The sequence below is a fragment of the Mesocricetus auratus genome, unplaced genomic scaffold, assembly GCF_017639785.1.
Source record: "Mesocricetus auratus isolate SY011 unplaced genomic scaffold, BCM_Maur_2.0 Super-Scaffold_4256, whole genome shotgun sequence".
In the NCBI taxonomy this organism is placed as follows: domain Eukaryota; kingdom Metazoa; phylum Chordata; class Mammalia; order Rodentia; family Cricetidae; genus Mesocricetus; species Mesocricetus auratus.
In genome coordinates this window covers 22,178,417-22,189,611 of record NW_024429182.1, presented here as the reverse complement: position 1 = coordinate 22,189,611, position 11,195 = coordinate 22,178,417, and the positions used below count along the sequence as shown (strand labels likewise).

The 11,195-nt window shown below is 45.0% G+C and overlaps 1 protein-coding gene across 4 annotated transcripts in view; it reads left to right on the top strand.

The window, feature by feature from the left end:
* The first annotated feature begins 546 nt into the window (after window positions 1-546).
* Tbc1d12 (TBC1 domain family member 12) overlaps window positions 547-11,195 on the top strand; it is a 94,022-nt gene continuing 83,373 nt past the window's right edge. For all 4 annotated transcript variants that reach the window (XM_040744902.1, XM_040744899.1, XM_040744907.1 and 1 more), the window contains exon 1: window positions 547-1,339. In XM_040744902.1, the coding sequence (XP_040600836.1) occupies window positions 621-1,339 (719 nt within the window). In that variant the 5' untranslated portion in view covers window positions 547-620. The remainder of the gene's footprint in view (window positions 1,340-11,195) is intronic.

Here is an 11,195-nt window from a genome sequence, read left to right as displayed (position 1 = left end):
CTAAATGGTCATCATTCTATTTTAATCCATTACCACAGGGTGCTGCAGTTATTAATAGTGTTCACTCTTGACTCCATTACATCTCCTTATCCAAGTTACATTACAATCGACGTGTTCATTGTCACGTGGTAACAGATAACGCTTTGGTAAACGTGGAAGACGAAGCAGAAACGGTAGGCAAGGGGTTGTTCTGGGGGCAATGAAGACCTGAACCGTTGCAGTATTATTCCTCACTATTGATAAGGTAAAAACTGTCAAGATGGAAGGACTTAGGCTAACAAGCGAATCGTGTCAAGTGAGTTTTTGGCCAAGTGTGCGGGACCTGCGCTTCTGCTAAGCACTGTCACTCTGCGAGTGCGCCAACAACCATCCACTCCCTTCCAGGCGCCGCTGGAGGATCCCAGATTGTCCTCCCAGGTCGCTCTAGCTGCCGTCTCTATGGTTCGGGGACGCGCCGGGTCGCGGCCGGCCGGGCCCGCTGGTGCGCGTGCGCGATCGGAGCGCGTGCCCGGCCTCCGGCAACTGCCCTAGCTGGCGGGTGGGAGGGGTGGGTCTGGGAACGTTGCGGCGGCGGTGGCCGCGGCCCCTGCGCGCAGGGCAGTCCTCCGCCGGCGCCTCAGATGATGGGTCCCGAGGATGCCGGAGCCTGCTCGGGAAGAAACGCCGAGCTGCTCCCAGTCCCGGGGCCCGTGGGTCAGGACGGGAAGACCGTCCTCGCCGCGGGCGGCTTCGGCGGAGGCGCCGTCGCCGCAGAGTCGCCCGGGGAGGCTGGAGAGGAGGAAGCGCCGCGGCCGCAGCAGCTCCTGCAGCGGTATCTCGCGGCGGCCGCGGGCCCGTCGCAGCCCGGGCTCGGCGGGGCAGAGTCGGCGGCTGTCCCCGCGGCGTGCCACTCAGGCATGACCAACGGGGACTCGGGCTTTTTGCCGCGCCAGGACCGTCGCGGCCCGGAGGAGGCGCGTCGCCGCCGATCCTGCGGCCACCCCCGCCTGCTGGAGCCCGCGGACTTGGGTGTGGACGGTGCGGGCGGCCCGGACGACTGGGCCGCGCCGCTGGAGGACCCGCTACGGAGCTGCTGCCTGGCGGCTGGGGACACCGACGAACCGGAACCCACAGCCGCCACCCCTGCCGCGAGGGTGGGTGGGAGCGCGGAGCCCAGCCCCGGCCTCCCCGACGCCCGCTCCAGCTCTCGGAACACGTTCGAGGTGAGCCGCCGCCAGAGCGCCAGCGACCTCCTGCCCTCGGCGGGGTCGCCCGCACCCCTGCCAGCGGCGGAGCAGGGTCCCGGGGGCACCACGGCTCGAGCTCGACGGAGCGGTGGCTTCGCGGATTTCTTCGCCAGGTATCGCACCGGCCACGCGGGGGGCTTGGGCGGGGCCCCGAGCGAGCGCCGAGCGCTGTGGGCGGCGGGCGGCTGCCTTCCAGCGGCCCGGCGCGTCGGGACTCATTTGATCTGACGTTAGGGAAGGAGAACCGGGTGGCTTTGTGAGCTCCAGGCCAGGAGCCAGTCTTGGTGTTACTCAGTCCCCTGAGACCGTGTGCTTCCAAGTGTGACCAGCAACTCAATGCCTTATATTCAGTGTCCTCATCTGCAACAGCAAACACCGCTCTATTATTTAAAAAAAAAAAAAACTGATTACTAGGATTTGGACGGGGCGGGCGGCAGTGTATTCCTACAGGTGTGGTGTAGAAGTCTGCAAAGTTCATTTGCTTGGAATCTAAGACTTTTCCATTTGTTTGGGAATTCTTGATTTTTAAAAATTTTACAGTTATTTGTGTAGGTGTGTTTGTGCGTGCATGTATGTGTGTGTGTGTGCGCACGCGCCTATGTGTAAGTGTATCCTCGCTTCAGAGAACAACCTTTGGGAGTCGGTTCTCCTCTCCTACTTTCTGGATACAGGAGATTCAACTCAAGTTGTCAAGCTCAGTGGAGCTGTTTTACCGGCCTAGTTTGGGAGTTCTTGAAGTTTAGAAATGAGTATTTTTTCAGTTGCCTTTACTAAAACGCATTCCGAGTCGGAAATACACACTTGAAACACCACTACTAAAGAATAATGAGATAGGAGGATAGCCAGGAGTTTGAGACCAGCCTGGGCTACATAGCTGCTAGCCAGGGTTACATAGCAAGATCCTGTCTTTAAACAAAACAAAGCAGGCACGCAGTGTAGTGCTTAGAAATGAGACCTCAGCCTTGTAGCCCAAGTTACTATTTCACTCTAGGAAATTAGGAAATCCCCTTTGTGCTTACCTCAGACAAGCGTCATCACTTTTCATCAACATCCACCATCCCTGTTGTTAGTTGAACCCAAGGCTAGGCAAGTAGCCCACCTACTGAGTTACATCCTCAGCAACTTCTTGTGAAGTGTGTGTGTGTGGGGGGGGTTGACTCACTTTCATGTGAGTTTATGTTTGGGAGCATGTATTTTGTGGGCTGGAACACTGTAATTATCTGGAAAGATGTCTGTCTCCCCTACCCCATAAGAAGGTACTGCTATATAGTTGAGATTGGTCTTAAACACTCTCCCATCCCATATCACCACCCCCCAGTTGGGATTTTCCTGCCTCAGCCCCTCTCCATCACTGTGGTAACTAATTTTTAGTGGTGTTCTATCTGTGACCTGGCATTTTTGAAATTAAGTTATTATGCTGGCCTTTGCAGATTCCAGAGCAAGGATTTGCTGGCTTAATAGGGCTGTAGGGAAGTCATGGTGGAAAACTTATTGCACATTCCTGAAAAACAAGTGTCCTGTGAGGTAGACTTTGACTAGCGTGTTTTGTTTTGTTTGTTTTTGTTGTTGTTGGGTTTTATATCAAGGCAAATAAAATATTTCCAATTTGTAAAATCTGCTCTTTCTCAGTTTTTCCTGTTTTCATTCCTTTTTCAAAGATTTTAACTGTAACCTGAAGTGAAAGAAACACTTTTTTTGTTCTTTTGGTTTTTGTTGTTTTCTTTTGGATATAGCCTTGTTGTAGCCCAGGCTTGCCTTGACTTGCCTGTGTAACTGACCAAATTGACCTTGTACTTCTCTCTAGGATTAGAGGCTTGTGTCATTAAGTCTGGTTTATGATGTGCTGGGAATCAAATCCAGTGCCTTACGCACGCAAGACAAGCCCCTTTACCAGCTGAGCCCCATCTCCAGCCCTCCTTTCTGTATTAGAAAGTTACACAGTTAGTGTGCCTATTTGTACCCAGTGAGGTACGTTTTATATTGCACTCGGCATTTCCTACATGTTTCTATTTCACTATCTCCTGTTTTTCCTGCTTGTATAAATTTACAAATTTTCTTAAATCAAGGATGGAAAATCCTAATTTTATAGTCCATCACATTACTAAATATATAGTAATGAGATCTATTATTGTGCCTGAATTTTCAAACATATATTTAGCTATATCGTTCTTTTTAAAAGTCTAGTTGGTATTATTTTGGAGATGGATATCACCTGTCCCAGGTTGGCTTGGAGCTCATTATGTGACTCAGGCAGGTCTCAAACTTCTGTTCTTCCTGCCTTGCCTCTTAAGTGCTGAGATTACAGGTGTGAACTACTTGTGAAAATATATTCACATCTTGCAGTGACAGTATTATACAAGGCCCCAGGATGACTTCTACATATGTATCTCTGACACTTTGTAGCATTATACCGAACTATACCTATCATGGCCAAGTTCTGAGGTAAAGTGTCAGGTGACTTTAGACCTGAATGAACTTTGGAGATCACCCATCCAGCCAGTATGCCCTGAGTGCTTGCTCGGTGTGAAGCATTGAGAATATTTGTGATTTAGACTCTTGTCTCTGACCTGGCTAGTAGAGGTTAAGTGGGAAAACAGATAGATACATAGATCTGTACTGCAGTTTGTGAGCAATCATAGGGCAAAACTGTATTAGGAGTTTCACTAGCTTCAGGCAGAAGTTTTCATCAAATTTTAAACTTCCTTTAACCTTTCCTATAGCTAGATTTCTTTCATATGACTATGTTATTCATATGTAGCAGAGAACTGGATGTTTTTCTGGTGTGTATGTCTGTGTGTGGCATGCATGTTTGTGTCTTTGCCTGTTTACATGTGTGGATTGTCTTCCTTATTCACTCTTCACCTTCGTGTATTGAGGCAGGGACTCCTAGTTGAACCCAAAATTCACTCATATGGCTAGCCTGACTAGCTAGTTTGAACTGAGGATTCCCTAGCTTAGCCTTCCAATTGTTGGGATAACAGGCCACCACACCTTCCAGCCTTTATGTATATATTTTCGGGGATCCTAACTCATGTCCTTACACTCCATGAAAAATGTTTTCCTGGTTGAACCACCTCCCTGTCCCCCAAAACTAGGTTTAAGTTTTAAAATACACCCCCCCAAAGGCACTGGGAAGCTTTTTGTTTTTAATTTTTGAAGGTTTTATGTTACTTGATTGAGTGAATGAGTGAAGGTATGTGTGAGTACATGCTTGCTAAGATACATGTTAAAGTTCTAGGCATCAGAGAAGAGTGAGAGGGACATTTTTTTCTCCTTGAATTCAGCAAAAACCTTAGCTGCACTTTGGACATCTTAAAGGCACGCACTGTGACACTCATCTCAGGGGGCAGTATCTAACAATGGTTTGAATTACCCCATTCAAATTGAGTTAAATTGTCTACCTCCATGTCTCCTCCTCTTTACTGTTTTCTGAAGACTGTAATTTTGAACAAATCCTCAGTCGTTGAGTAAAATAATCAGATACTCATTGTGGCTCACAACTATCTGTAACTCTAATTTCAGGAGATCCAACAATCTCTGGCCTCTGCAGATACCAGACACCAATATGGTTCATGAACATGGTGCACACGTATACATCAGGCCTAACTTAGGCACATAAAAAACACACTGACAGACAAAAACAAACTGATCCAGTGCTCTTACCTGCTGCTTTGACCTCCATTTTCTCTTTCTTAAAAATCAAGTAGCTAATTATTTTTTGTGGGTCTTTCAAAAAATTCTTTCTTGCTTTCAAACACAAATGGCTTTATTTTATACATACAGTAATAGACCTCAAATATTTACCAACTAAATATTATAGATGCGAGCTGAGTTAAAGAAGATTCTGAAAAATGCCATTGTTTTAATCTTTAAAATAAGAAGGTTGCTAGAGAATGAAAGAACCATTCCCCTTAGCTCTAAGGTCTCCATTGAAGATGTGGGATTTGTTTTTGTTTTGTTTTGTAGAGTCTACCTTAGCAGGATCATGTTAAACTCCAGATTTCTGTGTTCTGTTTCTTAGGTGTAAGCCGGAATCTAGTTGTCTAGCCTTGGTTGGCCTCAAACTCCAGATGTTCCTGAGTGTTGGGATTATAGACATTTGCTACCATGTTCACTTTAGATCTGTTCTTTTCTACTAGAGTTTCTTTGGGGGATGTGTCTGTTATGAGAAATAGCACCTCTGAAATCTACCAGTTTAAGAGGAACACGGGTGAATTTTTGTGTAACACTGTTTGTGTAGGAAGACACTAACACGTATTTGTACATGTGATTAGGTGAGTGATGGCCTGAATTCTTGTACAGTGAAATGAAGCTTGGGTTAAAAAGCAAATCGAAAAAGGAACTAAAAGGGAAGGAATGTCGAGAAAGATTCAACTATTTTTATCTTTTTTTGTTTTAAGGGAAAAATAGACAGGTGAAGCCAAATTTTTAGCTTAATTTTATGAAATGTTTAACTTGGCTTACTTACACTTTTTATACTGTGTTGTCATGGGAAGTTTGGGAGAAAGCAGAAACATTTGGAAACTTTGAGGCAGTGCATCTGTTACCATCTCTAATGTATTCAGAAAGGGAAAAAGAAGTCTTTTCTGAGACTGCTGTTTCTTTCAGGGTCTCTGGGAACTCTGTTAGCTCCATGAAAGTCATCCCAGATGGTGCTGTGAAGAATGACTTGAGACTTGCTACTGCAATAACTTTTTCTTTTGTCTGTGTGAGTAGAGGATGTGTGTGTGTGTGTCTGTCTGTGTGTTTGTGTGGGTAGAGGATGTGTGTGTGTGTCTGTGTGTGTGTTTGTGTGGGTAGAGGATGTGTGTGTATCTGTCTGTGTGTCTGTGTGAGTAGAGGATGTGTGTGTGTGTGTCTTTGTGTCTGTGTGGGTAGAGATGTGTGTGTGTGTGTGTGTGTGTGTGTGTTTCACTTGCTCATGTGCTTGTTTGTGGAGGTCGGGAGGCCTGGTTGGCGTCAGGTGTCTTCTATCATTCTCCATCTTACTGTTAGTAGTTTGTTGGTTGGTTTGAGACAGGGTCTCTTACTGGCCTGGAGTGCACTCTTGGGAAGGCTGGATGGCCAGAGAGTCACAGAGTCTGTCTCTATTCACCCAGACCCATCACTGGGGGCTTGGGTATCTGAACTCAGGTCCTAATGCTTGGGCATAGTTCACTGGCTTTCTGTCACCACTGACTGACTTTAAAAACCAAAATAAAACAAAAACCTGAGGGCTGGAGAGGTAACTTTTTCCCATTTATTTATTTTGTGTATGTGTTCATGTACATGGTATGGACATGTGTGGAGATCAGAGGTCGTCTCCCCAACTCCTTCAGTGGCTCTTAAATTTAAGTTTTTAAAATTACTTGGAAGGAGGGAGAGTTATCAAGAGTTATTTTGTTTCTAAGTGAAGATTTTTAATTCAGTAGAATGTAGAAAGAACCTCCCCAGAATCTGTCCCATAACCCCACCCATCTTCTTTACTTTTCCTTCCTTCCTTCCTTCCTTCCTTCCTTCCTTCCTTCCTTCCTTCCTTCCTTCCTTCCTTCCTTCCTTCTTTTTTTGAGACAGAGTTTCTCTGTGAAACAGTCCTGGCTGTTCTGGAACTCAATTTGTAGACCAGGCTGGCTTCGAATTCACAGAGATCAGTCTGCCTCTGCCTCCCAAGTGCTGGGATTAAAGGCATACGCCACCATTGCCTGGCAACCCACCATTCTTACCATGGTTGTTCCTGGACAGTAATCTCTGAAATGATAAATGCTTCACCCAGTTGATTGATGGACTGGTTTCTGTGGTAACTGAATGAAAATAAAGCACACAGATTTATAGCTCATAGTACTTCATTGATTTAAAGCTTAGATATGTTTATTGTTCTAAGCAGATAGCAGCTGGGTGATAAGGGCATATGCCTTTAATCCCAGCACTCAAGTTACAGAGGCAGGCAGATTCCCGAGGTCTGCTAACCTGATCTTCATAGTGAGCTCCCCAGGGCTACACAAGAGAAACCCTGTCTCAAAAAGCCAAACCAAACCAAACCAAACCAAACATCATTAGAGAACAGATGGAGAAATCCAACATACAGCATTTACAGACTTGAGAATTTATGTCTGCATAGTTAAATCTCAGCTTTCTTTTTCCTAATGTGAAGTCTATTGTTATGTATGCTATAGACTGTGTATGTCTGTTTTAAGGAAAGCTTTATCTTGCAAAAACCTCCCTGGATTCTCTGGTGCAGCAGCATAACTCTACTGTTTTTGCCGAGCACCGTGAAGCCTGTTAGCTCCCTCCCTTCTGCAGTTCTGCACAGACATGGCTCGCATCCCACTCACATTTGCTGCTTCAGCCTTTCTTGAACTGATTCTTGTAGCTAAGCAGGGGAAACCCATGTGACTGTCTGGTTTTTCAGCAAACTCTTTCCTGCAATTAAGAGAAGTTTAGTTCAGGAAGCCAACTAGCTAGTTTAGAGTGAACTTGACAATCATGTGTTTAACTCACCTCTGAATTTGGCTTTTCAATTCCTTTTTAATTTGAATTTCATGTTGAGTATTTTGTGTGTGTTACAAACATTTCTATCTGCCTGCTCCTGACCCATGTAGTTTAAAACATTTTAAATTTGGAACTGAATATTAAGTTTTTAAAATCAAATTGTGTTGTTTTCTTTCTTTCTTTCCCCCGGGGTTTCTCTGTGTAGCCCTGTCTGTCCTGGAACTCACTTTGTATTCCAGACTGGCCTGGAACTCAGAGATCCACCAGCCTCTGCCTCTTGAGTGTGTATCACTACACCTAGCCACTGTTTTCTTGCATTTCCTTGAATATTGTAATATACAAGTACCTTATCCATTATATGGTAGGCGCTATTTAGAATTTTCAAATTTGGTTTTCATCCAGACTTCAGTTAACTAGAGGCAATTCTTATGTTATTGTCCCTGAAAAAATTTAGTCAAGGACTGTATCAGCTTTTGATGGGGAAGGGGAGGAAGAAGCAGAGCTTCGATTACGAAATAAAACAAAGTGACTTGCTTTGTTTCCACACTGTTCTTACTCGGTTAGTGAGGAGAAGAAGATGAGGATAACTGAGAGTTGTGGAAGCTTGATTAGAAATCAGAGCTGCTGTTAGAGAATAGCTTTGAAGAGGGCTATGGAAGGAAATTTTGCTGGGAAGAATTTGCTGGAACTGGAGTTATAGGCAGTTATGAGCTGGTGTGTGGGTGCTGTGATGCTGGGTTCTCTGGAAGAACAGCCCGTGCTCTTAACCACTGAGCTATCTCTCCTGCCCCCTGCTTTTTTTTTTTTTTTTTTTATGTCTCACTGTGTAGCCTGGTTGGGTTGGCCTGGCCTGAAACTCACTGTTTAGACTAATATGGCCTCAGACACACAAAGAGCCACCTGCCTTGGTCTCCTGAGAGCTGGGATTAATGGTGTGTATCACTATGTCCAGCTTTCCATGGCTCTTTTTTTTTTTTTTTTTTTTCCTTGTTGTTTGATTGTTTGGGACAGTTTCTCTGTGGCTTTGGATCCTGTCCTGGAACTCACTCTGTAGATCAGGCTGGCTTCAAACTCACAGAGATCCGTCTGCCTCTGCCTCTCCAGTGCTGGGATTAAAGGTGTGCGCCACCACTGCCAGGCCTTCTGTGGTTTCTTTTTTCTTTCTTTCTTTTTTTTTTTTTTTTTTTGGATTTTTGAGACAGGGTTTCTCTGTGGCTTTGAAGCCTGTCCTGGAACTAGCTCTTGTAGCCCAGTGTGATCTCAAACTCACAGAGATCCACATGCACCTCTGGCTAAGAAAACATTTAATTGTGGTGGCGACTTACAACTCGGAGGTTCAGTCCATTACCACCATGGCAGGACATGGCAGTGTGCAGGCAGACATGGTGCTGCAGAGGTAGCTGAGAGTTCTACATCTGGATTCGCAGGCAGCATAAGTGAATAACCTAGGCCTAGTCTGAGCATCTGAGACCTCAAAGCCGGCCCCCACAGTGGCATACCTCCTGCAAAAAGTCTGCACCTATTCCAACGAGGCCACACCTCCTAGTGGTGCCACTCCCATGAGCCAAGCATTCAAACACAGGCGTCTATGGAGGCCATATCTATTCTAAATCTATTCTAACCACCATAGTGACTGAGGAAGACACCCAGGGTTGTCCTCTGCTTTCACACACACACATACACACACCACCAACACTACCACCACCAACAGCATCGACAACGTCAGGATAGTCCTGTAGAACCAGTATTTAAAATATTCCTCCATTAGTGTTATGAAAGAGGCTATAGTAGCTTCAAGGCAACAGAGGTTAACTTTGGCGTAAGAGGTGGGGAAGTTCTTTCCTATAGATGAAGCTTGACTTTTTACCAAATGAGGAGGTCTGGGTTGGAACGAAGCTGTCAGCTGTCAGCAATATGTCAAAAATTATACATTAAATAGTACAGAGCTTTTTGGTACAGCACAATTCTCATCAGTATGATTGACTCTAAGTTACGTGAAGTAATGTGAAAACTAGAGGCACACAGGTTGGAACTAAATTTATATGACCAAGTAAGTTGGATGTATTTAGTGGGGGTGATGGCAGTGCATGGGACAGCACTGAGGCCTAGAGACGGGGTAGTAGTGAGAGAGTAGTAGTTGATAATACTAAAGTGTAGTGTCTAGGTAATGCAGGTAATAATAGGGAAGACTGTCAGTTTTGTCAAGATGGGATAGCTAATAAGTTGACTGACACATACATTATGTTCTTAGCCTTCAATGAAACCTAGTAAAAGTAAACTAGGAAGTCTGATTTTTCTTTCGAGGAGGTTAAGAACTATATCTCTTTTATTTTTTCCTCTGTATGTAGACATAGACTTAAAAGCTTTTTAAGCTGCTGGGGGGCAGGAGAGATGGCTCAGCAGTTAAGAGTGCTTATTGCTTTTGTAGGGACCCAGGTTCTGTTCCTACATGGCTGCTCACAAGCATCTATAACTATAGCTGTAGAGAATCTGATGCCCTCTTCTGGCCTTTGTGTGTACCAGACACTCACATGATGCACAGACAGACATGCAAAGCATGTCTCTGTCTCTGTTGGATAGTTTTATGCCAACCTGAAACAAGCAAGAGTCATTTAAGAGGTGAGAACCTCAATTGGGAAAATGCCTCCATAAGATCAGATTGTAGAAAAACCTGAAGACATTTTCTTAATTAATGATTGATGTGGGAGGGCCCAGCTCATTATGGATGAGGCCATCCCTTGGCTAGTGGTCCTGGATGTAAGAAACCAGGTTGAGTGAGCCATGGGGAGCAAGACAGTAAGTAGCACTCCTCCATGACCTCTGCATCAGCTCCTACCTCCAGGTTCCTGCCCAGCTGGAGTTCCTGTTCTGACTTCCTTTGGTGATGAACTTCGATGTGGAAGTGTAAGCCGAATAAACCCTTCCTCCCCACGTTGTTTTGGGGCGGTGTTTTATTGCAGAGATGATGACATCCTATAACTAAGACAGTTTCTCTGTGTGTATGTGTGTTTTGTCTGTTTGTCCCCCATCTCACCCCAGAGAGATGGCCAACAGTTAAGAGTGCTGGCTGCTCTTCGAGGGAACTCAGATTCTATCCACCATTCACACAGCAGCTCACAATTGTCTATGAAGCCGATTCACTCTTCTGGCCTCCCTTGGTTCCAGGTTCAAATGCAATACAGAGACATACATGTTGTGGGCAAAACACCTATACACATTAAATTTTTTTTTCTTGGGAAAAAAAACATACCTACAAGGTGGTCTCCTAATGTGAATACAGCTGAATTTTATTCTATAAAGTGAAGAAAATAATTTCTCCTTTTGAACTGTTTAAACAGTGGTATTTTAGCAATGTGTAGGATGGAAAAGATTCTAGGATCTTGATTGTTGGATGGAGCACAGGAACAAGATTAGTGTAGTTTGAAACAAAGAAACTGTCACAAATGCTTATTATGTGTGATCTTGGTTAGTGACAGAATTGGGAGTCATCAGTGCATCTTG